This window comes from Martes martes (genome assembly GCF_963455335.1).
Source record: "Martes martes genome assembly, chromosome: 17".
Lineage (NCBI taxonomy): Eukaryota > Metazoa > Chordata > Mammalia > Carnivora > Mustelidae > Martes > Martes martes.
Genome location: NC_137905.1, coordinates 3,698,449 through 3,725,541, shown reverse-complemented (window position 1 = coordinate 3,725,541; position 27,093 = coordinate 3,698,449). Strand labels below are relative to the sequence as shown.

Below are 27,093 nucleotides of genomic sequence, written 5' to 3'. Positions count from 1 at the left end.
AGATGAGCCAGAAAATGAAGCCCGGCTCCCCGCGCACCCCCCACCCCCAGCAGTGTGGAGGACGAGATGCCCGGGGCACCCTCGGAAAGCGGGGTGATGGCTCTGCGCCTCCATTTCCTCCTCCATTTCCTCATCCAGGCGGTGGGGTGGCGCCAGCCCAGAGGGCTCTGAATGCGGAAGGGGTCAAGTGCCCTGGCGCAGCTGTGCCCCCTCGGGGCCCCTTGCTGCCAAGTGTCTTCTTGCCGGAAGCTCAGCTAGGGGGACCGCTTCCCTCCCTCCTCCAGCGGCCAGGGGGAGGGACAGGTTGTGGAGCGCGGCCTGATGCTCTGCCCAGGTGGCTGGGGGATGGGCAGCGGTTCAGGCCCCACCGGAAGGTGGGGAACCCTGGCCCCCCCGGAGCTCAGCTGGGAAGGGAATGCTGAGCTCCCCCAGGGGGTGTTAGGGCAAGCGAGGAGGTTCTGTGCTTCACCCACGGCTCGGCCACCCAGGCAACTGGCATCTTGCAGGTTGTGGGCTCAGGGTGGGAGTGTGGGGTCAGCGGTGGCCAAAAGCCTCTTTGGACCCCCAAGAGTCGCTGCCCCCCTCCCTCGACCACCTCCTCCCCCTCCCGCCTTGGCCTGGCCCTGCCGTATAAAGTTTAAAGGTTTTACATGCAAATATTTCTCTGTTAGAGATGCCAGCTGTCTCCAGAGAGCGCGTTTGCTTGCAGCTCAACTTTATTGTCCAATTAGCTTCCCATATCTGGGTACCGGGGAGCCTGGAGGCTGGGGGAGGGGTGCGGCTCCCGCAGCGGGGCGGGGCCGGGAGCCGCCCCCAGGGGACCCGGGCTGGGGCTGGGGCTGGGGGGCCCCTTCAGACGCGGGGCCGGGGCGGGGGCGTTCGTGGCAGGGGTGTCCTTTTCTTATTTAAAAGGAAGAAGGGCCGCCCGCGCCGCGCACACTGGCTTCCTTTCAGCGCCCGTCGAGTGTCCCCTCCCCGCCTGCTTCCGCGCCGCGCGGCGGCTTCCCCATTCTCCGGGGCTCGGCGGCGCTCACAAAGCGAGGCAATTAGAATTGAAAATCTATGCAAAACAGCTGTTAACTGATTGTGAGCGAGCGCAGCTGTGCGCCGGGTGCAGCTCGGGGGCCGGCGGCCGCGCAGGAAGTGCTGGGGCGGCGCGGGGTTAAGAGGCGAACTCCTGCCCCCTCGCCGGGGGAGCCGGCCGGGCCTTACCCCTCGCTGCTTCCCGGCAGGCGACCTTGGCCCTCGGGGAGCCGCGGAGAGGGCGTGGGGGCCGGGTCGCTCCGCAGCACCCCCGGGGCTGGGTCAGGGCGCCCCCCGCCCCCGTCCTCTGCCGCGGTGCTTTGCCTTCACTCACCCGTTCGGCGCATCTGCGCGGAGTCCGAGGGCAGGAGTGTGCCTGGCTGCCGGGGCGCCGCGGGGGCATGGAGGCCTCTGCCCGCTGGGCTTGCCTTGCCAGGGGAGGAGGGGGCGGCCGGGGAGAGAGCTTGGGGCTCCCACCACCCCCTCTCCCAGCCTGTTAAGGATGCTCCCTCCTGGCCCAGACGGGAGCTCTGTAGGGTGGCCTGGGGAATCTGTCTCACACACAGACACCCCCCCCCCCCTTATCTAAGGCCCAGGGCACTGTGGGACCCAGTGCCTGGAGGGATGAATTCCAGAGGCGGGGATGGGAAGAGCCTTGGAAGAGATAAGATTTGAGCCTGGCTTTGAAGAAGGGAGAGGCTCCTGGGCAGTGGTGGCTGGAAAGAGAAAGAGGACTTTGGTGTCTAAGTTGGGGAGGCGGGTAAGTGTGGCCACAGGGCAGACCCCCTGCCCAGCAGCCCTTGGTGCTGGGGGTCTGGGGCCTATGCATGTGATACTCCTGGCCTGGTGGCCTTGGGGAGGGTGGACCACTCCTGTTGAAGGGCTTGCCCAAATCCCCAGGTGTCAGGCTCTGGGGGATGGGTACCCCCTGCCCCCAGGTGCGTCTGCACACAGGCTGCCAGGTGGAGGCAGACGGCCAGGCGCTGGATCAGGCTTGGATCCAATTTGTGTATCCTAGGCAAGTTAATTAACCTCTGGTCTCCTGGCCCCAGCTTTGTAATGGGGTTCACGCGGCCCACATTGCAAGACCCAGGCTGGGCTGTCCTGGCACATGTTGGGGGTTTGGTGAATAGCAAAAGCCACACTCCCTTTCACCCACAACGCCGTCCAGGTCCCTGCTGCTTGGGCGCTGATGCAGATGCCGCATGAGGGGTCTGCAGGCGGGTGATGGCGGTGGTGTCCCTGTGGGCTGGGAGCCCCAATCAGGGCCGAGGGCACTGGTAAACTACTTGTACCTCCCGCTGACCGCAGAAGGACTCGGGCTCCCTCCACGGCCTCAAGGGGCTGTCACATACCAGGTGCTGCCCCTGTGTTGGGACTTGGAGCCTAGACGCCTGGGAACCTCCCCTCAAGTAGGTCCACATGGTGGTGGGGGGCTAAGTGGCCAACCCGCCCTGGTGGCTTCCCAGATCCTTGGTGTCCTGAAGCCCCCTCTGTCCGCACCTTGCGCTGTGTCTGCTGCCTGGGCTCTGAGGCCATAGGCTGAGAGCGGTGGGGCTGGCATTTTCTGTTCTGTATCTGGGAAGGCCAGTGCGGCAGGGCCGGGGCTTGGCGCTGAATGCCCCACCTTCGTGGTTAGAGGCCTCCCTTTTCTTTCCAGCGGATCCCTTCGGGGTCCATCATGAACCCCCTTTTCAGTTGCTAGCCGGGGGGGGGTGGGTCGGTTTAAGGGAGCCCCTCGAGCTTATCCTTGACTGTCGGCTCTTTGATCTTGGCTCTGCGGCTTTCACGGGTTCCAGGCTTCGGGAGGCTGGGCTGGATTTGCAGGGATCCGTGTGAGTAGGTGTTCAGAGCCAGGTGAGGGCCGCCGGCTTGGCAGGGCTGCGAGGGTGCAGGCAAGCAGGTATCTGCCTCCTGTTCCCCATGGCACACAGTGTCCGGGCGGATGTCCCAGCTCCTGGAGGCGTCCCCACATCGTTCCTGTAGGACTGGCTCTGGCATCGTGCCCTTTTACCCTGAGCCTTTTGTCTCTGCCTTCTGTTGCCGGGCAAATGGGCACGAGGGAGAGGAGGTCCGGGAAGGCTGTGCGGTGGGAGCTGCTGAGGAGAAAAGAGAAAGAACGTGCCCGGAGGGAAATGGAGGCCCGCCAGCCCGAGCCCCCAGTGGCGGGAAATTAGGAGTCAAGCTACAAACCTCGTTAGCGAGGAGCGCGGGCTGCAGGAGAGCAATTCCCACCCTTAAACTCGGAGGCCGTGCTCCCGGATTACTAATTTCCTCGAGCTGGGCGCACTGACAGTGAGTGTCATCTATCTCCCCCGTGCCAGCCCGCCTGGCGGCCGCCAGCACCACCGCTCCGCCGGCTCGCTGCTGCCCCCCGGTGGCCGCTGTGGTTTCCTGCCGCGCGCCCGCTTGCCTCCGCGGCGGGGCCAGGCAGGCAGCACTGCAGGTGTGAGCGGCTCCAGGCGCGGCTCCCACGGCAGCAGTGCCCACGTGACCTTGAGCGACTCTGGCCTCAGCTTGCTCATCTGTGAAATGGGAGCAGACCACCCGTCTGGCAATCCGGTGGGGCCCGACGTCCACCAGGGATGGATCGGCCAGCTCTAAAAATTAGCCACATTTGCATGGTGGCCGTGGCCATCGCAGCAATTTCTGTTTAGCTGTATGGTCCTCTTCACAGAGGTGGAAGAACTTGACCCCCCCCCCATTCCCTTACGAGGGTCTCCCAGGGTTGAAGGGAAAGAAGTGGGAGGGAGCTCGGTGTCAGGCCTAGTAGGAGGTTCCTTGGCCGGCGGCCGCCTCGGAGGACCTGAAGTCCAAGCTGGGAGGAGACTGCGGGCCAGGTGCGAGTTGCTCATTTGCATATTGTTCCCCTCCCCTCCCCGCCTCCCCCGCCGCCTGAGATTCAGGTGGGAAAGGGTTGGAACCGCCCCAGAGGTTTTTAATTTTGTTTTTAAGGCCCTAGGCCTGTTGCTGAGTTCCCTCCTGACTCCTCCTTCCCCTGCCCCCGCCAGGGTGTCCTGGAGGGGATGGAGGCTTCCCCTCCCCTGCGTCCTGGCGGTCTGGGCCGCGGTGAATCTGCCGGTCGCTGCTGGGTGTAAATTAGGGGAGGCCTCGCTGCGGAGACTCCGTGCGGTGCGTGAAGTGTCGCGCCAGGGCCCAGGCCCGCAGGAGGGAGGCACAGCCCCGCGGAGGCGGGTGGCGAAGGGGAAGCGCCCCTCCCGCGTGGTGTCAGGGCCGCCCGGCGCCCGCAGGTAGGAGCCAGTAACGGCCCCTGGCCGGGCCTCGCGGGTCCGTTTCCCTTTTCGTTTGTGGTCGGCCAGGAGCCTTGTGCAAGGCGGGGGCGGCGACCCGCGTGCGCCCCCACTCCGTGTGCCCCAGCTGGCGGTAGGGCGAGGGTGGCTTGGGGGCGCCCTCGGGGCCCTGCCCCTCGCCCCGCAGCGGGCTCATAGGCGGGTTCGGCTCCCTGCTGGCGCGGGCCCCGAATGCTCCAGGCCCGCCAGCGTCATCTGGAACAGATGGATGGGGGGTGGCAGGCGCCCAGCGCTCCCTCCCATCGCAATCCGGGCTGGCGCGGGGAGGGAGGGAGAGGGAGGGAGGGAGGAAGGCGGGGGAGGCAGGGCCCGCGGGGACGGCAGCGTGCGCGCCTGCCAAGAGCGGCGCGGGCATGTCCCGGGGCAGGTTTGGGGCTGGCAGAAGCGCGGGCTGGCACCTGGGTCCGAAAGTTGAAACCCGCAGCGTGGCGCTGGGGCGGCCGCCCTGGGGGTGGGGGTACTGGTTTGCCTCCAGGCTCAAAAGTATGAAAGCTGTGGATTAGAGCGTTTTCAAAAGAGAATGTACGGGGAGAGACCCTGGGGCATCGCAACACTGCCGGCAGCTTGGGACGCGCGCGGGGTCAGACCCCGGGGCGCCGGAATGCTTCGAGGCCAGGGGCGTCGGGCGAGGCGTGCCCCATTAACCCGGCGCTTCCTGGAGACGCGGGCGGCGCAGGGGGTGGGCTCCAGGCTGGTAGTCGGCGCCCGCCGCCGGTGGGGGCGGGGCGGGGCGGAGCGGGGGTGGTGGGGGGAGGAGGGCTGGGGCGCGCAGTCCTTCGCCTTGCCGCCTGTGGGTGCCCAGGAATTTCAGGACGCTCCCTGAGTCATTCCAGTCTGTCAAGTGCCTGGGTGAGGTAGGGTGGGGGGGGTGCCAGGAATGGGGAGGCGCTGCGCTGGGGCCGGAGGCCCAGTGGGTCGTGCCAGTTTCTGGAGGCGGGCGGCCTCGCCTCTGACCGCAACCCCAGCTACTTAATGACCCCCCTGGTGGAGCGGCGCCTCCGTGGACTCTGCCGCCTCTGAGACGTGGGTTCTTTAGAGAACTACCCCCCTGACCCCCGCATGTGGCCTTCCCCAAAGTTACTTAGAACGGGAGGGGTAGTTCCTAGAATTTTGGCAGGGAGACGCGGAGGCTCGACTTTTTCACGTTCGGCCCTTTCAAGTCGAGGTCACGAATCCGGTGCGGCGGGGTTGGGAGGATAAATGGCCGCAGCCGGTCTTGAGTTGTCCCCGCCGCCCCTGCGCCCCGCTGACACGCACACCAGCCCCCCCAAAAAAGTTATCCTCCCGAAGGCCTCTAGGACATGTGAGTTTATCCGCTCTTTATGGGGCCTTCTTGGGGCCAGACCCTGTGGTAGGCACCTGGGACGCGGCGGTCACGAGACCGTAAGGCTCCGCGCGCCTGGCGGTCGTGTTGGAAGTCTCCGCTCCCTACTTTGGGAAATTAAGGGGCCGGTCGTGGGCGCCATTGTACCTGGGACCCCCGAACAGTCCAGCCAGGGGCCCCCAGGGACGTGAGGGTGACATTTCCCCTACCTGCTGGTGTCCTCGGCTCACCTGGCCGACCGGGCTGGGGAGGGGCGTGTGCCCGCGCGGGTGTACCCGGGCGCCCGTCGGTGCGCGCGCGTGTGTGTTTGCGGCTGAAACCCGACACCTCCCGCTGGCTGAGGTCAGGGAGCCGGGAGCGAGCCAGTGGCCCGGGAGTGGGCGGCGTTGCGCTTGGGTGTGTCCTCGGCGGCGGCGACAGCAGCAGGTGTTTCTTGGCCGGGGCCCCGGAAGCTCCACCTCCCCGGCGGGCCCGAGCCGCCGCCGCCGCCGCGCAGCCCCGGGTGAGATAAGCAGTTTAGACAAACACTGGGCGACGGTGGCTCCAGCATGTGTCAGCCGAGGCGGAGCTGCGGGGCCCTGGCATGAAAGGTGAGCGCGCCGCGCCGGGCGGGGGCTGGGGGGTGGTCTTCGTTCCCCTCGCACGCCCACCGCGCCGCGTCCTCGTCCAAGTTCGCGGGGTCCGCGGGGGCGGCCGCCAACGGCTCCCGGGCAACTTCCCCCGGAGTGCGAGCGGCGATAAGAGCCGAGCGGGCGGGTAACCAAAGCCCCCCCCTCCCGCCCGCGCGGGTCGCGGTCGGGGCGGCCTGGCCTGAGGTGGGGGGGACCCCGGCCGGCGCGGGGCTCGGGCTCGGTGGCCGGGTCCAGCGAGGGGCGTGTAAGTGCGTGCGGCCGTGGGGGGGGGCAGTGGGAGGCTGGGGGGGCTCTGGGCGAGCTGTCGACACTCCGGAGCCGGGGCAAAAACTTTGCGGCGGCGGCGGCGGCGGGAGCGAGGGGGCGGCCGTGCACCCCGGCGGCAGGTGCTGGCGGCGGCTGGGGCAGGCGGGGGAGGGGGGTCCGCGGCGGAGCTCGCCGGCGGGGGCCGCGCGGTTCGGGTTTTTGTCTTGCTCCCCTCCCCCTCCCCCTGCCCTCGAAGCGGGGTAGACCGCAGGGAGGGCGGGGCCGCAGGCTCCCGGGTCTCCGACCCCCACGCCCCGCTTCCCAAGGGCGCACCCGGGGCGCCGCGGCTTCTCTCCTCCCGCCTCTCCCCCGGCCCCTCCCCCCGTGGGACCGGTGCCCCCGCCCCTCCTCCTGCCGAAGATGGCTGCCCCAGCCTCGGAGGTGGGCGGGTGATGGCGTCCGCCGCCCCCCGCTCGCGCGGCCCTCTTCCCTCCGCAGCCCTTCCTGCTCCGCCTGGACGCGCCGCCCCGCCCCCAGCCCTCCCGGGCCCGCGGCCGCGCTCATGGGCGGCGAGTGGCCCGACCGAGTGGAGCCGATTCAATTACATTGCAGCACCAGAGACACCTCGTCGGCCGGCCGCCTCTCCGGCAGGCTAATTAAATTCCCTCCGTGGAGGCGGAGCGCGAGTCGGGCTGGCCCTCCGCAGCTCCGGGTGGGGACAAGGGGACCACTTAGAAGTGTGCGGCGGAGGCTGCCGGCGCAGGACCTGCGAAGAAGGGGCTTCTCTGGGCTGGGGGGGAGGAGATGCCTCGAGCCCTCCCCCACCCGACTTGGTGGGTCTGGGGGCCCCTGGCCAGAGCGCCCGCTCCAAGTTTGAAGGGCCGTGCGCTGGGTGGGGAAGCACCTGCTGCCCCCAGCTGGGTTGGTGGCTACCAGCCCCGAGTGGAGAGTGGAGTCGATTTGGCTGTTGTTTTGTAAACTAGCCTTTGTCTGCAAAGTGCACCTAAAATACATTAAAACCTTGTTAACCCCTGCGGTGCCTTATCTGGGGCCCACACAGGTTGGGGTTTGGATACAAAAAGCAAGACCACCAGATGAAAAAAAGGGACTCCTTTTGTGAAGGCGCCGGAACAAAAGGCCCGGCTACTCGGGGTGGGAACCTCCCGGCCTAAGCGGATTTCTAGGAGGCGGGGACGGTGGGCCAGAAGGTCCTGGTGGGGTGCTTGGCCTGCTTGGGCCCACCGGCTCCTCTCCGCCTGGGGTTCTGGGCCCTCCCCGCCAAGGATGGGAGAGCAGGGGGTGGGAAACCTTTGGTGATGAGCCCGTGTCTGGATCTCCTACGGTGTTACTTAAGCTCGGGGCACATAAAAGTTGCTCACCCCGTGTTTACAGCCCCCCCACCCACGGGGATGGCGGAACCGAAGCCCAGGCTGCCGCCTGACTCAGCCGGGCCACGCCACAGGTGAGGGGCCCCTGGGCGCAGGCTCCGACTGGCAGGCTGCGTGTGTGTCATCCCGGCGGCGGCTTGCCTCCCCGAGGAGTCCCCACCCCGCCCGGGTGGACCAGGAAGCCAGAGCAGCTGCACTGCTAGATCTGAGCGCCTGAATCAGCTCGGGCCTGACCCCTGGGTGAAGGGGGTGGGGAGGCGCCTGATGGCCGGTGCTGGGTTGGTCTTTGTCACTTGGTCACCACTGCTCAGCAAGGAAGGGGGAAGGTGGGGGCGGCTAGGGCCGGCCGGGTTTTCACACTTGGAGGGTTTCTTTCGGTGAACCTTGGGAGCCTGTGAGTCTGGAGCTGGTGAGGGGCTGGGGCTACGAGCAGGGTCAGCCCCACTTTGGGAGGGGAAGCTGGGAGGCCCATCCTGCTTCCAGGCAGCGGCCTATCTGTGGGGCCAGGCTCCAGACCAGGCCACAGGCTGGCCTCTGACGCAGGCCCTGACCTGTTGGGGACAGCTTTCAGAACGCTGGCTTGTCAAAGTTGAAAAGGGTTTATAGATTCCCAAGGTTGGTTTTCTAACGTGGCTAGTGGCCTGGTCTCCCCAGACCCAGTGAAGCCATAGCATCTGGGTTCCTGGCCCCAGACTAGAGAATGCTTGAAGCACTCCCCTCCCCCGCCCCCACACACACCCCAGGTGATCCTAATATCCAGACTGGGGCTGAGAATCAGTTCCCTAATGGGTGGGCAAAGAGACTCAGAGCCGACATCCAGAAGGGGATCCCTCTGGAAGCTCCAGGGGGCTTTGCAAAACCGTCCCCTCGGGCGGTCTTCTGGCAGCCAATAACTTCCTTGTCCCTGGGAAGCGCCCAGAGAGCCTTGTTTTCAAAGCAGGAGGCGCCTGCCCCTGGGTCAGCATCTCCCACCTGGGGCCCCCGAGCGCCATCCACACAGCGCCACTCGGTGGCTGATCTGAGTCCTGCACCTCCAGACTTGAGCCCTCCCCAGCTCCGGTAGCTCCTAACTGCCCTTGACCCTTGGGCAGGTGGTGAGGCCCTCCCCTCCCTGCCCTGGAGAAGGAGGGGCCGCTCTGCTCTGTGCCCCTACCTGACGGGTGGGTGCTGGTGGCTCCTACTTTTCCAGAAGAATGCAGGCGAGTGAGACCCGGCTGCTACCTCTCTCCTTGCCCCAGGGACTCGCAGGGGCTTGTGCAGTCAGCCAGCAAGGCCGGTTTTTCCTGGCCCCATCTGAAGGCTTGGAATTCCCAGCTTGGGTTACTCGAAGTCCACGCTGGGCTGGGGTTGGGTGGTAGCACGTTAATTATCTCTGTTATGGCAACACAGGGAGCCTCCAAACCACAGGGCTGCGTCAGGCCGCCTGCCTCCCTTCCCCGGTGTGCCGGGGGAGCTGGTTTGGAACCTGCAGGGATCCGTGGGGCGGGCGACATTTCAGCCAGGCCGCTGCGCCAGAGACCGTCCGTCTTGCTTTCATTTCTCCCTCTCTGGGAGTGCCGTGCGGGGCCCCGAGCTGCTGGCCGCACTTCCCCACGCTGGCCCTTCTCCCAGCCGAGGCCACAGGCGGGAGGTGACGTTGCAGAGTGTTCCTGTCAATGAGAATTTATTGAGCGTCTCCTGTGAACCCAGCCGGGCCTCGCTGCTGGGAGGTGTAGGGACAGATAACACAGGAGCGCGGCCAGAGCCGCCCTTTGCGCGCCTGCCAGGCCTGCCAAAACGCGCACCGGGGGCCGCTTAATCTGCTCTCTGCAGCTCCTCCCCTCCACCAGCCGCGGCTCTCGGCCTGGGCTCCCCGGGACCACACCACGCGGCCTCCGTGCTCGGCCCCTGTGTCTGCGCAGGCTGCCCCCTGCCCGGGGCTCTCCGGGCAGCTCCACACCACCCCGGGATCCCTGAGGCCAGGCCCCTGCCCTGCCCTTCTTCATGCCTTGAGCGTGTTCCCAAGTGCAGGGGGGAAGCGACTGTGGGGCCAGGGGAAGTGAAAGCAGCCTCTGGGGAGGGTGAGGTGGCAGGGGGAGGCCTGTAGATGAGGGGGAGGGATCTGCGGGCTTGTGAGCATCTGTGCAAGAGAGGAGATCTAGTTGAACTTGAGGCTCTGGGGGCCCCCGTGGGATTCGGGAATTTGGGGGAGTGACTTAGTTGAAGGAGGTTGGGGGAAGCAGGAAGCCTTGAGGTGTCGGGGCTCACTTTTGGCCGCACTCTGGAATCGCCTGGGGAACTTTAAAACACCCAGGCCGACCTGTGGCCAACAAAGCCCAGTCCCTAGAAGCGGGACCCGGACGTCTGTATTTTATAAGCGCCCACCACCTCCCTCAGCCCGGGTGACCACAGACCCAGAACGGAGCCAGGAGTGCCTTCTGCTGCTGGGGGAGCGGGAAAGGGACTTCTCCCCTTGGGACGGGTGGACTGATGCTTTTTAAGGAGAACGGGGGTCTTACCCGGGAAACCAAAGTCTGTCTCTTTTGCCCCAGAGTTGGATGAGGCAACCCAGGGAGCCGGAAGCCCTCGCCTGCCGGGGGGAGACCCCATTGCGGGGTTGTTGGATGGCTCTGGGCGCTGTGTTCACCTGGGATGAGGTCCTGAAGGTGACTGTCCTTACCTGGCCCCCGGATGAGCCGCGAGCTTCTCCTGAAGGGGCCCTCACATGCAGAGTTGCGTTTGGATGGACCGCCAAGCTTTCCAGTCCTGGAACCGGTTCCTCCAGCTGGAGAACTTGACATGTGTGTGAGGAGTTGCACGTTGTAGTGGCTGGGGGTGGGGGGCTGCCAGAGCCCGCCGGGTGTGGGGCATCCCTCCAGCTGTGTCCCGTCTGTACCGTGGGCCGCAGAGGCCTCCCTCAGGCTGAGGGTTTAGGGGACACGGATGCCCCACACCCTGAGTGGCCAACAGCCCAGAGGAACTGGCTACCTTGTAGGCATGAGAGGAGCCCCCCCACGGGCATCTGCGGTCACTCTGACCACTCCTGCCAAGGGCACCCGCATCCCTGTCTCCACCAGTGTGATTCTGTGCACTTGGCCTCTGGGTCTGTTTTCTCATCTGTAAAATGGGGGGACGAACGGGGGCACCTGCGCCTTCAGACAGTTGGAGGTCAAACGCTTTCTCCTGAAAAGCTCAGGGTGGTGCCTGGCGCAGAGGGCTCTTGGGTGCTGGTTTGTCCAAGAAAACACACCACATCGCTGCCTTTTTGGGTGACCCCAGTATGCCTGGGGTTTTAGTTCGTGAAAACCTGAAGGCTCTGTTCCGGCCTGGGCCTTGCCCGCCACATGTGGGAGGGGCTGCGGCCACTCCTCCCACCGAGACTCTGACCCTCCGGTGCCGCCAGAAGCTCCTCCTGGAGTCTCACCTGCTGCCCACACCCCCCCCCCCACCCCCCAGCCCCAGTCTCGAAACCACGCACGTGCGGGCATCCCTCTTCTCAGCCGACTTAGGACCCCTACCCCAGTGGCTCTCCCTGTGCTCAGATGGTGGGGGGTGGCCACAGGCAGCAGTAAAAGGAATGGGTGAGTTTTTGGTCCGGGCGGTATCGAGGTCGGACAGGTGAAGCCGTCCTGGAGGAAAGTCTGTGTGTCAGACTGAGCAGGATCAGGCGTCCAAGCGAGGTGGGCAGGGACCTCCCTCGTGCTGACCCCCAGTGTTCTCTCCTGGGCTGAGCCAGAGCTGGGGGCACCTGCTGGTGTGCCACCCAGCCCGTGGTGGGAGGGGAGCGTGCGGATGCCTTCGTGGGACAGGGGCCATGTTGTCCTTGAGGAGGGCCTTGACTGAGAGGTAGGGATTATCCTTGTTTGACCATCCTCCAGGAGAAATGGGGGCCCTCCACGGGGCCTGTGCCTGCCTGCCCTCCGGGAAGCAGGTTCTTGGTGGCGAAATTGCCAAGTGCATTATCTTTGCGTCTTTGTTACCGTCTTAACGTGTGCTGAGGGCGGGACTGTTCATTCACTGGACAGAAAGATACAAAGTTGAATAAGTAAAACTCTAGTTCTCAGTGGAGACTCGTGCATCCTTGGAGCTGCGGGAGGCTGTGGGGGCTGTGTGATCGCTCCCTGCCACCTCCGGAGTCGGTGGGAGGTCCCATGTCCCCTCCCTGGTGACTTGGGAGAAAACTAAGCTCAGAATCAGCCCCCATGGAATGCTTGGCCCCTCCTTGGCCTCTGGGCCCTGTTTGGGTAGGTGGTCCCTTCCAGAGGCCACCTGGGCAGCGCTGCTCCAGCTCCCAGGGGGATCAGGGGCGTGGGCTGAGATGCTGTGTTTGAGATCAGACGGATGTCTGGGACTTTCCTTTGTGGGCACGTAGACTTTTTGCATCGTGCAGTTTTTGCCTATAAGGTCTTACAGGATTTTGCCTGACTGGAGGGCTCCCTTACTGGGGATGCCAGCCCCCGGGAGCTTGTTCCCTGGGCACAGGCGGTGCATTTTAACCTGATAGCTGGTTTCCAGTGCCGGGACTGGCGGGGGGTGGGGGGGATTGGGTGCTGGGAAGGGAAAGGTGAAGTGTAAAGATTTGACGTCTAGGAGTGGCGTCAGGATGGTGCTTCCGTCTACCAGCAGCAACCCAGACCTCTGTTGACCCGCCTCTGGCTCAGCCAGCTCCCCTCTGCACCCTTTAGCCCTTGGTCCCCGAGGGGGCAAGAAACCCCTTCATGTAGCCAACACCTGTGCCTCAGAGCCTTCGTTACCCCCCACCCCGGTGGGTCTCAGGGGCAGACTAGGCCCCTTCTCGCCGTGTAACCAGGAAGAGCTGGAAAACCCCAAGGGTGAAGCCCGGTGCCTGTGAGAGCCGGTTCTGGGCGTCTGCGTCCTGCTTGGGTTGCAGGAACCTTCCAGGTTCGCAGTTGCAGGCTTGGAGGGATTCGTGTTTAGGAGGTGAAGGATGCGTCGGGCCTGGACAGTTCGCTTCCCAGCAGTTGCTGGAGGACAGCTGTGGACAGAAGGGGACCGGCCTGGCCTGTGGCAGGGTTCACCCTGGGAGCTCATGGCTCGTGGTGAACCTTTACCCGGGGCCCTGTGCAAGGTCCCACTTTGGCCACAAGATAGTTGGATTTCTTGGGGGTGGGGGGCGGGGGGGAACATTTGCTGGTGTCGGGGCATAGCACACACACAGGGCTTTGCAGATGGGAGATGAGCCCAGTAGGAAGTACCCTTAGAACTTTCCTTTGATACCTCATATTCCTTTGGCCCCTGGTGTGTAACATTGGGAACAGGTGTTAATTCTCGGTGCTCCCATATGTCATAAAGCATGCTGTGCCCTGGGGGTCTATGACCCGTGTTCGTGGATGCTGTACATACAGGGGGGCTCTGAACTTGGCACAATCCGTTACAGAATTCAGTAGGTATGTTTTCTGCTCTTTTGGCCATGATGATAGTGGACCTTTTTACAAAAGCAAAAATGTTTTTTATAATTTGCGGCAGGTGCTGGCTTTGAGCTAAGCAAGGCTCGCTTGGTGGTGACACATGCCAGGATCATGACCCCCTTCCTGATGGGCCCTCACCCCCACATCTGAGCGTGTGGAGGGGTCAGTCTCTACCTGCGGAGTCGGGATGGAGTTAAGGTGTTGGTGACATCCGGGCTAAGGGTCCCAGCCATGTGCACGGCGAGCTCTAAGCTCCCACAGATACCGTCCACTGCCTGAGCCCAGGTAGTTTCGGACCTGGTGAGACACACCCCTGTATCCAGCAGGCAGACCCGTGTGAGACAGTAGGGAGGGGTGGGGACTTGGGACAACTGCCCTCTCGGGTTGACGGGTTTTGGTGGTTTTGACTTTATCTGAGAAACCGGAATCTTCGTTTTGACCTGAAGTGGCCCGTTTTCAAACGTGGGTTCATCCGCTTTTAAGCAACATGGCTTGACGTCAAGCCAAGTAAAGGCAGGGGGAGGGTCGGAGGAGGCCCGCTCCACCTCTGCCCCCGTGGGTCTCGTTCCCCCACCCCGTCCCATTACTGATGGGAAACAGAGGTTTGGATCTGGCAGGGTCCTGCTGAGAAGTGGGATGGGAGCGAGACCTGGAACAGGTCCTCTGTCTAGTTCTCCAGCCAACAGTCCGGTCCCTGTGGGAGCAAGGATGCGAGGCGTCACCGTTTTCCCCGTCAGGTCTGGCGGGCGGAGCCCCTTGGGAGGGTGCGGCGGGTGTACTTCCATCCCTGTTCTGTTGGCTGCGGACCTACCCAGGGTCCTTAGGGGTGGGACTGCAGCGGGGACCAAGCCTGCCTCGCACGGACAGCTTTTGTCCACACCCACTCTGTGTTGGAGGGACAGCGCTCTGACGTTCCGTGTCCCTCGCTCACCGGAGGGGTGAGGCGGGAGCCATTGAAACACCCCGACTTCCCAGCCCCGGGCTGGCGGCAGAGCGGGAGCGGGAAGAGGGGTCTAGGCTGGCCAGGAAGTGGCCCCGGCTTCCTCTTCCCACCGCTTCTCAACGTCTGTCCCCCCCCTCCCCCCCGCCCCTGTCAGGTTTTATCTGTTTCAGAAGGACGTAGCCTTGACCCCTCCCCACCTGCTGCTCCATGAAAAGTTGGGGAGTTTCAGTGGCCGCCTCCTGGCGGGGTTGGGTTTCTTGCCTTGGGGACCTCTCCTCTCCATCGGACACCTTGGACCCCCACCCGCTTCCTGCACCCCGTGCCTCTGGGAGTCCACTGAAAGGGCTCCTTTGTGAGCCAGACTCGGCTCAGAGGTGGCCTGGTTGGCTCGGGTGCCGTCGGGCGCATGAAAGGGTCCCAGACCTGGCTTGTCACCTGGACCCTCAGGCGGCCCCAGGGTGGGTGCCCTCCGGCCAGGAGCTGTGGGGAGGTAGGGGTCCCACAGTCAGATCCTCCTCCTCGCTCCTGGGTTGTATGCCAAGTGGAAAACGGGTCTGGTGGGTGCTGTCCTAGGACTGGGGTCTGCAGAAAGTGAGGTGACCCCAGGGAGCGGCCCTCCTGGAACCTTTCCACCTTGGTTCCCAGCACAGCAGCAAGGGAGAGGGTTCCAGCCGCTCCGCATGCAGCCCTGGACGAGGGCGCCACTCTCTCCCCGCCTCCGTTTGCCCATCTGTACAGTGGGTGGAAGAGGCAAGGCCCCTTGGGATCATTTGCGGTGGGAGAGTCACTGGCTCTGACACTCCCGGTGGCCGTCCACCTCCAGGGGGCAGCGGTGCGCACAAACCGCGGGCGTGGGGCGGGCGGGATCAGCCTGGCTGGGGGCGTCCCTGGCTCCGGCTCCTGCTCTGCCCTGCCGTGTGACTCGGGGGGGGGGCCGCCGTGACCTCACTGCCAGCTGAGGTCTGTTCACAGAGTTACTCTGATGCTCCGGGGCAAAGCGGTCCCCACGTCCACCATAGCCATGGGGACCGTGTGCATCGTTGGGGAGCGCCTCCCCGGGTCCCGGACTCTGGGCTCCAGCCCGACCCTGTCTCTTGGCCTTCTCTTGCTTCCCCATGCTGCGGCTGCTGCCTCTCCCGCCCCCTCGGGACGGCTCCCCCCCCCCCCCCCCCCCCGTTCCTCCGTCCTCATCTGTCCGTCCAGCTTCTGTAGATGCAGCAGCCGCTCGGAGTAATGACGCTGTCAAATGTCGCTGCCATCTGCTGCCTCACTGCTGTCCTTTGCCTCCACCCGTGGCCTCTGCCAGTCCCCATCGTCGGCAGCCTTGAATCTCAACCCCTAGACTGTCCTTGGCCGGCTCTGGCGTGGGGGGGGGCTCCCCAGGATGCCACCCCACGCCCGCTCTGCTTTCCACCCGTCTTGTGGCTCCCGCTGGGAGGGGGCATCCCTCCTGGGACCCTCTCAGGCCCCCCGGCCCCTGTGGCCTACACCTGTTAAGCGGTTACTGGCCACGTGGGCCTGTAGTGGCGTGTGTAGGGGTCTCTCCTGAACGTTCCTCGCCGTTGTTTTCCTTAGAACCCGAATTTGGTCTCTCTACGGGCTCCCCGCCGTTGAGCACTGTCCATGGCGTGAGCGTTGTGTGACCTGGGCTGGACCCCGCTCCGGGTTCGCGGTGGCTGTCGGCTGACCCTGGAAATGGGCTTTGGATGGGGGTGGGCGGGCTCCGCTCTCGTTGACTGTTTCTGGGGGACCCTCTCCGCGGCTCCTGTCTTGGGCTCTCTGGTGCCTTAATGCTGCTGAGGGACAGGCATGCGCGGGGGAGGGCGGCAGCTGCGTGGCAAAGGGAGCGGCTGCCTCACTCCTTCCGGGCCCGGCCGGGGTCTCCTGTGGACACGCAGGCTGGCCTTGCTCTGCCCGTGCCCTTCCTCTCTCCCTCCCTGCCGTCTCTGCCCTTCTCCCTGGTTCCAGGTCAGGACCCGGGCCATCTGCTGGGGCCTTTCCCTGCTCCAGCGGCCAGGCCGGCCGTGGCTTTGGCCAGCTCCTGCCACTGTCGTCTTGGGGATCAAGTCCTCTTCTGGGACTCGGCACAAGCAAGCGGCCCCAGTCCCCTTAGCAGCCTACGCCCCGAGGGGCTGTCCTCCTTCGAGAAAGGACATGAGGCCTAAGCAGGCCACCCTGCGCACCTGGAGCAGGAAGGCCTTCCCGACTCTCCCACCCCCACCCCCAAGAAAAATGGCTTCGTGCGAGTGAGCTCAGAACACGCCGAAGGCAGATATAATAATGAATTTATTATGAAGCTGCTCGGGCTCCCAGGATCACGTGGCACCCCACACCGCCGCCGCCCACCTGGTCTCCACGGCGGGGTCACCCTGGCCTTGTCAGGGCTGCAGGGGCTCCCCCTCCGAGGGGCACGGGGGTCACCGAGCGGGAGGCCCGCGGGGGGGGGGGGGCGTCCCGAGCCCAGGGATGTGCTGTATTTGCTCACAAACATTTCTCTCCGTGGTAATGAAAATTCACCAGGGGGGGTGAGGGGGAGAATCCCAGTCCAGACTGTGCACGCTGGGCTGGACGGGGAGGCCCCCCGCCGGCCCGGCCCCGCGGGGTGTAATTACTCCAGGGTGGGGGGGCGGCTGTGGGGGAAGGGGCGGACGGGTGCTTGAACCAGGAGCCAGCAGAAAATTCATCTCAGCCATTAGCTTGTAATTAGAGAGCATGGAGGGAGCAGGCCCGAGGTCTGGTGCCGGGCAGAACCCATGAAAGGAAGCGGTAATTACAGGGTCTGCGGGAGGCCGGGTGGGAGGCCCGCGTGCTGATTAATACGACAAGAGGGAGGGGGCCGGGACCACAGTTCATGGTGTGTCCCCCCCCCCCCCATTTAAATCCTACCAGGACGAGGTGGGTTTCCGGAGAGCAGGAACGGCGGCCGCCCTGCCCGCCAGGCCTGCCCTGCACTTGCTTTTCCTTCCTTTTGCCTTTTTTTTTTTTTTTTTTTAAAGCTTTGTGCTGCTTCTGGCCACATTAGAAGCAGAGGCAGAAGAGGAAAAGTATTGATTAAAGACGCCACATTGGGGAGGAGGAGCAGCGGGAGTGGCGAGCCCCGGAGCACCGTCCATGAAAGGGGCAGCCCAGTGGGTTTGCTCCGAGCCCCTGGCAGGGCGGTGGGCTCTCGGCTCAGAGTCGGCCCCGGGGCTGGGGGGGGGGGGGCATCCTGGCCTCTCCACAGGGGGCCCCGGGAGCAGTGGGATCTCACCTCCAGGCGTCTGGCCGTGGTGGCTTTTTGCTCTGGGGAGGCTGCGTGGGCAGCCGGTGGTGGCAGGAGCCCCGGCCCGAGGAGGACAGCTGAACGTGATGTAAATGAGAAGGCCGGGAGGCCGCCCGCCCCGAGTCGCACGTGGCGGGAGAGCTGGGAGGGCGCGGTGCGGAGGGAGCCCGCACCTGCCCCCCTGCGCTGCCCTGGGCCCCCCAGCTCTCATCCATCACTGGCCTTCACGCCGTGCAGCTTATTCCCAGCTGTTAGGATAATGAATTTACATGAGCTGATAATGTAGACAAGAATTCAGTCAACGGCCAGGAGCACAGAAGTTAATAAATACCTTCTCTAATGAGGGCACGGGGAGCAGGCGCCCCCTGTTCCCCTGGGGCCTCCTGAGGGTGTGGGGGCCACCCCAAGGCCCTGTCTCCCCTCAGCCCACCCCTGCGGGCTCCGCGGTCGTGGCAGCACCTGCCGTGGCCTTGGCCAGAGGGCACGTGTGTGGGGGAGGCCCGGGTCCGCATCTGCTTCCCGGGGCAGGGCCTGGGGGGCAAGGGGGCCCCACCCGAAGCTGTGTCGATTCAGAGTAGGTCCAGGGTGACCCTTCGCCAGGCGTCGGGGTCCTGTGAGCTTGGCCTGTGGCTCTCCATCGTGGGTGCCAGGGAACTGCCATCCTGGCTGCTGGTGGTCCCCCAGCCCGCCCTCCCAGTACGCAGGCTGCAGGAGGGCTGCTAATTTTAGCTCTTTAATGAAGTGGCTGGGTTGGGATTCTATTTTAAGTGACCTGACAGCAGCAGCAGCAGCTTTCCTGGCTTGCAGCGCCCCTGGAGCCCACAGCTGACACCACGGCAGAGACGGTGGCTTTGGGGGACCCCCAGGAACCCGGAGGGCTCCAGCCAGAGCCCAGGTTGCTGGTGCTGGGCTTTGCCTGAGGGGAGACTTGAGCAGGAGGAGAGGTTACTCGGGGCCAGCAGGAGTGTGACCGTGACGTTCACAGGATAGCTGATCCCCAAAGACCCTTGTCGCCACGCCGGGTTGGGGAGCCGTGGGTGAGGATTTGGGTTTGAGTTCCGGCAGGGGAGGCCCTGGCCCGAGGGGCATCCCTGGGGCCTCTGTTGGCGGCCAGCTTCACGCTGCTGAGTCTCTGTCTCTTTGATGACCCCGCCCCCACTTACCCATTTACTTACTAAGGTTTCACGTGTTAGAGCACGCACACGCATGAGCGGGGGAGAGGGAGAAGCAGACTCCCCGCTGAGCAGGGAGCCCCACGTGGGGCTCCATCCCAGGACCCCAAGACCATGACCTGAGCCGAAGGCAGACGCTTGAACCAGCTGAGCCACGCAGGTGCCCCCGTGATCCCCCCTCTGTGAAAGCCTGGTTGAGTGCAGGGAAGACACCCGCCCACACCTAAGGGGTCTGTGATCCTTGGGGTCTGGCCTGGGATTTGTCCTGTGCCACCCTGGCCAACACTGTCAGCTGGCAGCCACAGCAGGTCTGCCCAGGTCACCAGCTGGCCGGCCTGTCACATGGCCACTGGGCAGTGGCCTCCCATCAGCTCCCGGGCCTTGGGGACTGGTCACTTCGAGGTGCAGTGACCACATTGCCTACCTCCCTTCCCCGCTCCTCGTCCCCGTCTCTTAGCTCCGTGTGCGCTGTGGGCAGGAGGGGTGGATCAGGGCCCTGACCACTTTCGCATGAACAGGGTGCGGGGTTTTTGTTGCAGTAATCTCAGCCCTGCTTTTAGCCATCTGTCGGGCCCTGGATCCAAGGCTTTCCTCCCCCATCTGTAAAATGGGCACACTGGCACCTTTCTCACAGAATTGGGGATTAAAGAGAGGTGGCTGGCTGTCTAAGGAATGAGGGAACGGGGAGGGTGTGGTTGATGGTCCCCGATGGCATCGAGGGGGCCCATTTTGGAGACTGTGGGTAAAGGCAATAGAGTATTTGGAGATGATCGAACTTTTGGGCCTCCAGGAAGGCTGTGGTCCAGCGGGCAGCGGGGACGGTGGTCTCATCCGAAGGCTCGGCTGGGCTGGGGGTTGGGACAAGGCTTCTGTCTGGAGGTGGCAGGAAAGCTGGGACTGTCCCCCGCCCCTTGAGCAGCTCCGCTGAGGCAAGGTGAGACAGCGGCCACCGTGCCCCTGATGGTCTCTTCTTGGAAGTCACGCCGTCGCTTCTGCCGTGCTCTGTTCATCAGAAGTGAGTCCGTAAGTCTGGCCCCTCTCAGGGCAAGAGAGCTCATCTCCATCCCTGGAAGGGCTTGAGGAACGAAGATTTGGTGGGTCTGTTTTTAAGACCCTGTGGTGACGTATTTCAGCCGTGCGTCTGCATGCTTGTCGGTCTTTTCCTGGCGGAGCGTCCTGTTGAGGCCTCGGAGCGGGCAGTGGTATAGGGTGTGCAGGGATGCCACGTGGGGCCCGGAGATGGGGTGCGAGTCCCGGACGTGCTGCCAGCCTATGTGGCCTTGCGCCGTGCGTGTGACCAGTACTGGACTGTGAACAGCCCCCGGCCTGTGTCCCCGCCTCCCCCAGGCCTGTCCTGAGGCATCTGGGGGAGGTGACCCGGCCACGCCCAACTGATGTCCCCTGGGGAGAGAGCCCGGGGTCCCCCCTCAGGCAGCTCGGCTCCCGGCTGCCCTTTGTAGCCACACCTTCTTCCCCTGAGCGTTTGGCCTGGACCGGCGGGCCTCAACCCCGTCTCTGTTACACCGCTGTCTGCCGCACCCCCCCCGCGCCCCCACCCCGGGTCAGCCGTCACCGCCCTGGCTGTGGGTGCTCAGCACGCCCTGAAGGACCTCTGGGCCAGCCGCGTCAGCTCCTGCGGCGTGCGTGCCGGGCTGCGGGGGGCCGTGGGGGCCGGCCCCAGCAGCGTGTGGACTTGTGACCCCACATCGCCTGGTCCCGCGGGTGAGGCGGGCAGCCCGGTTCTGGAAGCCTGTGTCCTGGTTCGCGGAGGCCGACCCGTGTGGCTGTGGCTGGCGCCTTGCTCATCCGGACCCGCGTTTCTGCCCCCCCGCGGGCTGGTGGACCGTTCCATCAACGGCCCTGCTGTGCGCCGGGCACACGCTAAAGCCCCTCGTGTAAATTCGTTCCCTGAAGCCTGTCTGGATGAACCTGCAAGGTAGACTTTGTCTTTAACTGCATTTTCTAGACGAGACAGGCCCAGAGAGGCTGTGACTTGCCTGAGGTCACATGGCTTTGAGGCCGCAGAGCAGGATTCGCTGCCCAGGTACCCGGCCCCCAAGGGATGCTAAGCTTGACCTTTGGACCCCCACTTCCTCACTCCGTGACTTTGGCCACACCTCCTGCGTGGTCTGTCCGTGCTGTCCGCAGGAGGAGGAGAGGGCGCTGGTCATGGCCTAGGTCCCGGAGCACCCACACTCCCGGAGCATCAGCTTCCGTCTTGCTCAGTGGTCCTCCGGGGGTTGGCCCGGTGCTGAGTTGACCAGGAATGACCCGGGCCTGAGACCTGCGTTTTCTGGCCATCAGCCTGCTGGGGAAGGGACCCCCCCCCACGCCCCCGGATCCTCGGATTTTTCTCCTGGGGTTCACCCCCTGCCCCCGCTATTCCAGAAGGAGGAGAATGGGCGGGTCAGCCAGGGGTCGGCGCTGTCTCCGCCGCTCAGTGGAGCTGCCCAGTGTGCCCGCCGCCCACGTGGTGCGCCCTGTAGCTGGGAGGCCGGCCGGCAGGCCGTGGGCATGGTGGGGGTCCTTTGTTCCCCAGCACAAGCCCTCACCCTCAGCCTGTGCCCCCGCCCCCGAGGATGGCTCTCCCTGCCTCGCCTGGCGCTCTGGGACTCAGGCTTAAGAACGTGTGCATCCGGGCCCGCTGCCTCGCCTGGCTAGTTCTGGGGGGGCAGCAGGTTGGCGCCTGACCCCCTGGGGGGTGCTCCCTTCTCACCTGCTGGCCCACGGAGCTGGATGTGGAAGCCGGTTCCAGTTAGACCCTTTCAGGCTCAGCGCAGAACCCAGAGGAGGCGAGGGGGGCTCTGAGGGCCTCGGAGAGCCTCTTGGGGTGCGGGCTGCTGCCTGGGGGCGCCCCTTGCCGCCGCCCTGCGAGGAGTGTGTGTCCTCTGCCCTGTCGTGTTGAGCGCTCTCCCATCGTGCTCCACCTCCCGCGACTCCCAGGGACCCTTCCCGGATGCCCGCCCCTCCTGGGTGTCCGTCTGGGGGTTTGGAAGTCGATTTGCTTCTCCCTGCGCATGACCTGCCACCCCTGCCCACCGCAAGGCCATCGGGCTTGATTTATGCCCCTGGAACGCGCCCTCGGCCAGGGCGGGGAGCGGGGCCGGGCCACACAGGTGGCCCCGAGAGGGCAGGGATGTTAATGGAAAACTTATTTATGGCGCGACGCCCTCGGCTGCCTGACGGAGCTGGGCCTTTATTGATCGGGCTCTCGGGAGGCCGTTCAGCCTCCTCGTCGACACTTGGACAGGATGGGAAAGGCCTGTGGGAAGATGGCTGTGTGTCCCCCCCCCCCATGACACCCGGTGTCCCCCTCGCGGGCAGCAGCTCCTCCGTCAGTGAGGCCTGAACCCGGCCCCCAGCGGCCAGGGCGGGCCGCCCCCCGACGGTGGGTTCGACCTGCAGGCGGGGTGTGCGGGGCGGCCTCGTTCTCCCCTGCCGTGGCTGGCACAGCTGCCCGTGGGGCCGTTCCCTGAGGCACCTGTGTCCGTAGGGACTTGCCAGCATCCCTTGCAGGCCTTCCCTCGGCAGAACCCGAGTCTGTTTTCTCTAGAACGGGGGCAGGAGCAGTGCCGGCCTCCCCTGTGGGGGTGGGAGGCTGGGGGGCTGGGGCGGTGGCAGAAGCCTTAGTGGGGAGTAGCTCTGCGGCCGTCTTCCTTCCCGCTGCCGGGGCCTCTCCCTCCCGCCCGGTCCTTGTTGCTGTGAGGACACCAGCCCGCACCTTGTCGCCCCTCCCGCGTGTGGCCGGAGATGCCGTCTGGCGTCCGTGCTCTGTGGACTTGAGGCTCCGACTGTGGGTCGGCGGGGCTGGGGGTCCCGCGGCCCCGCTCTCTCTGCGCCGCTGCCTGTCCTCTGTCTTGCCTGTCCTGCCGGGGCCACCCGCGTCTGCTCCCGTCCCTGTCCCCGCATGCTGCTCGCTGGTGCCCCGCGGACCCCCTCTCCCCCCCGCCCCGCTCTGGTGCTGGGCCCTCCTACTCTCTGGGTGACCTCTGGTTCTTCTTTTCCTGTTTCAGGCATGAGCCATGAGCCCAAGTCCCCTTCACTAGGGATGCTTTCCACCGCGACCAGGACCACCGCCACCGTCAACCCCCTCACCCCCTCGCCGCTCAATGGCGCCCTGGTGCCCAGCGGCAGCCCCGCCAGCAGCAGCACGCTGTCGGCCCAGGCCGCGCCGTCCTCCAGCTTTGCCGCCGCGCTGCGCAAGCTCGCCAAACAGGCGGAGGAGCCCAGAGGTAAGAGGCGCCCGCCGGGCCGCAGCCCGAGGGGGGGGGAGCGAGCGCAGCCCCCTCCTCCCGGGCCTCGTGGGCTCCCGGGGGGGAGCAGGTGCGCGGCCCAGAGACGGCCGCTCCCGGGTCTGCCACGCTGCTTGGTTCTGGTCAGACCCTCCGGGACCCCCGCCCCCCGCCGAGCCCGCCCCACCCTGGTACCTGCGCTTTGCTTCTGCCTCTCTGCTGCCTCTGTCTGGCCTCGGCTCCGGGAGTCGCTGCGGGGGCCACGGTCTCCAGAAACCTGTTGGTCTCAGAGTTGGGGGAGGGGGGTCTTTGGGACAGCGCCACCCATGACTACCTAACTCCCCAAGGCAGGGATCACGTGCTGGCGTGGACGGGTGTCCCCCCCGAGGTTCGGAGCCCTGGCTTCTGGGGTCACTCGGGCAGTGACATGCTGTGTGGCTTTAGGCAAACCCTGACCCTCTCTGGGTTTTGGTCTTGATTTGGGGGCTCTCAGGGTCTCCAGCTTCAGGGGCTCGTGGGGACCACTGCCCAGGTGCCCATGTTGGTCCGGGTCATGGGCTGCTGGTTGGGCAAGTGGGGTAGGAGGCAGTTTGTGCCTGGGGCCGCCGGGAGACGCCGGCCGATCTCTGGACTTGCTGCTCGGACGTGGGCAGCGGAAGCAGGGACCTGGGGATCCGTCTTGCCCCAGAGGTTCAGGGCTCGCCAGAGGGGACATTGGCCCTGACGGGGACTGGCTAGGGGTGTCTTCTAAGTTCCGAATCTCCCCTCTTCCTGGTCGTTGGGCTGAGGGGCACGTGTAAGGGGAACGAGCAGATGGTGGCCCGGGAGACCAGACTGCTGGGGCCTGGTTGTGCGACCGCCTGCCGTGGGGCCATTGGGTCTGCCTGGGCAGAGCGTGGCTCCTGGTAGACACCCACACCCCTCCTCGCCTTCTACACACCCCCCCGGAGCCTTCCACACCCCCGGGGCGCACTCCCTGGCCACGTCCAGGAGGGCCTACTGCTCCCAGCAATGGCGTGCCACACGCTTGGGGCGCACATGGCCCGCAGAAGGCCGTGAGGTCCCTGCCCGGGCCCGTGGAGACCCCCAGACCAGCCGACCTGGAGGGGGACGCACGGTGGGGATGGAGTGGTTGAGACTCCATCGTCCCCTGGGAGGGGACAGGCCACCCCCGCGGCGGAGTTTACCCGGCAGCTCCCTGCTCTGGTTTTGTCCTTTCCCAGCGTTCAGAAGGCAAGTGTTGGCACGTGGGAAAATGCTGATTGTGCCTGTGCTGAGTCCTCCCTGACCATCCTTCTGGCTCACTGGGCTCGTCCTGGGGTGACACCTCACCGCGGCAGAGGACGCAGCCATGGAAGGGCCCTTCTCCTCCTCGCAGAGGCAGGCAGGGGAGGTCTGAGGCTGGGGGTCACGCGAGGGCCGTGGGCACAGGGCAGGAGCCTGCCTCGATGGCCCTGTCTGCTCTCTGCGGCCCTGGGCTGCGGATGGGCCAGCGGCAGTCAACACACCAGAGGCTTCTGGGTGGGAAGGGGCCGGGAACACAGTGTGCTGCTGGCAGAGGCCGGTCCCCTGGCCGTGGGGTCCAGTTCACAGCTGTGACCCGGGCATTCGCAGTTGCTGCCGTGAGAAGAGTGAGTTGGTGGGGAGGGGCGGGGAGAGGGAAGACAGGCACCAGCCACGCCGGCTGGAGCTCCTGCTGTCACGGGAGCACGACCTCTGCGGCGGCTGATGTGCGGTCGCCCCGGCCTTCAGGGGTGGGTGGGGCTGGGGCTTGGGGGGCTCGGCGTCCGTGGAGCGGGTCGGACTCCGGGCCGCCCCTCGCTCGGGTTCCGCCGTGGGCACCTCTCGGCCCTCGTCACGCTGTGTCTCGGCAGCTGTGGGGTTTCTGGCGGCCGAAGGCCAAGTTGGGAGAGTTCGAAGCCTTGGAGCCGGGACCGTGAGCTGTTCCCGATTCTTGATCTGACCGCCTGCCCCACCAGGCCTCGGTTTGAGAAAACCAGGAGGTGCTGTCCCTCTCGGGGAGCGTCCCTGGGCTGCAGCCCGTGCCTGGTCTCCTTTTCCTCACTCCGTCACCCCCAGTGAGACCTTGCCGTCTCCTCTGCCCATCAGCAGAAGGGGTCGCAGCCCAGAGCAGCCCAGTGTACAGATGGCCGGGCCGAGGCTCAGAGAGGTCCAGTCGTGAGCCCGAGGTGCCCACCCCGTGCGGACGTGCCTCTGTCCCCGCTGGTGCTGAGACCTGTCAAAGTGGGCTCGCAGAGCTGGGGTTAGGACGGCAGTCCCTGGCCCCTGGACCCACCTTGGTGGTTTGGGGGGGGTCGCGGGTGATGGGGGCTGTCGGCTTCCGGAAGCCTGGGGGCAGTGGGGGCATGAGGAGGGAGCCAGCAGGTCCCAGGGCTTCTGCCCTGCCTTCCCCCCCTGGAAGCAGAGACCCACCGGGGGGGTGGGGGCGTGGGAGGGGGCTTTGGTGGACTTGGTCGGGGAAGGAGCCGGATACTTGTGAAATTTTACAGATTCATTCAGGGCCATGAGAGCCCCCCTTCTGCAGCAGTAAGATGCCGTCGTGTGTGGTGTCCAGAGTCGTGCAGGCGTGACCCTGAGCTCCCAGACCGTGTCCTTGCCCCTGCGGAAGCACCGTGCCTGTCCGCGCGCTCCCCCTCCACTCCCGCCCCCACCCCGGGAGCCACGATAGGCTGGTGGGGGGGAGGGGGAGGGACACTGAGCACGTGGGACTGGATTCCCGAGCTCGATCTGATGCTCCAGGGCCGGCCGGCACCCCGCACCGGTCACGGGCGTGTGTGACCCCCCTCCGCCGTCACGGGGCTGGAGGACACGAGTCCTCATCGTGTCCCTCATCGTCGGCAGCAGAGGGGAGTTTGGAAGCCACAGACTCGGGTCCCGAGACCCCACAGCCTCCGGCCCCTCCCTGGCCTGTTCGCTGACCTGCCCCCGCCCAGGGCTCCTGTCTCCTGTGGGCACCCGTGGTACGGTGGGGTGAGGACCGCAGGGTCTGTGGGAGAGGCAGGGCCCGTCCTGCCGGCCACGCGCATCCCGGCGTGTCTCCGGTCGCCTGGGACCCTCTCCCCCACCACCCCTGCCTTGCTGTGAAGCGCCTGTGTAGGCCGAGCTCTGGCCACGCTCTCCCCTCCGCTTCTCGGGCTAATGTCTTTTTCACGTCGTCGTCCCCCGAGGGTACGGTTGAAACCTTCAGTTCAGAGGAAGTCATCTCTGTGCTGCGCTTTGCTCTACCTTGAGAGAAAGAATGAGAACCAAGAAATCAGCCCTTTGATGGGGAATTCTCTCCACGCCGAGACTCGGAGATGCCTAGTGTGCGGCCAGACTGCCCCGGGGCGGGGGGGGCGTGTGGAGTGGAGGCACCCGCTGCTCCGGATGGAGCTGTCAGTGCCACGAGGGCCTGGACCTGCCTCGTGCCCTGGCCCACATCCTTGCTGTGTGTCCCGGGCACCTCGCTTGACCTCTCTGGGCTTCTCCCTTTCTTAGCGATCTCGTCATCCTGGAGTTTGATTCAGAGAGAACACACTAGCGCCGGGCATGTAGCAGCTGCGTGCACCCGGTGGGGGCCGCCCGTGCCCTCCTCCCCTGCCTCTGACCACTGTGCAGGGAGGGGAGGGGTGGAGGGTTGCCCCTGGGAGGGTCCTGGAAAGGAGAGGGTCTCCGTGGGAAGAGGGTGGGCTTGGACCCGCGGGCCCCACCCATCCGTGCTCGGGGTCCGCTACTACCGCCACGGCTGCTCTCTGTCTCCAGGTCCCTCCTTTCACCCCTTGGGATAAAGGGTGTCTGGGGAGTGATCGCACCCACACGGCACATTGTTCTGGAAGAGGCTTGGGGTCTGAGCCCCCATTGGTCGCAGTCATCCCCGGAGACTCTCTCTCCACGATGGGCCGGGCACGCTCTGTTGAGGCAGCTCGCGTGGGGCTCCTCCCGTGTCTCTGGCTACAGAAAGGATGTCCTCCTGGGCCACTGCTCGGCCCTCTGTCCCCTCCCGAAGCTGCTCATCCAGCTCCAGCATTGGCCTGGCTGCCTCATCCCTGCCTGTCCCCACGCCAGAGCCTCTTCCGGGCAGAGACTGTACCCCCCCACACACACACATCCCCTCCACTGGCATTGGAAGCCCTAGTTTTAACCTTGGAATAA

At 65.4% G+C, this 27,093-nt stretch overlaps 1 protein-coding gene across 5 annotated transcripts in view; it reads left to right on the top strand.

Annotated features, from left to right (window-relative positions):
• Positions 1-27,093, top strand: part of GSE1 (Gse1 coiled-coil protein) — a 389,696-nt gene that overhangs the window by 331,771 nt on the left and 30,832 nt on the right. For 4 of the 5 annotated variants that reach the window (XM_080827596.1, XM_080827595.1, XM_080827599.1 and 1 more), the window contains one exon: positions 22,723-22,941. The exons of the other annotated variant lie outside the window; for it this stretch is intronic. In XM_080827596.1, the coding sequence (XP_080683722.1) occupies positions 22,723-22,941 (219 nt within the window). The remainder of the gene's footprint in view (positions 1-22,722; positions 22,942-27,093) is intronic. 5 annotated transcript variants of the gene reach the window in all.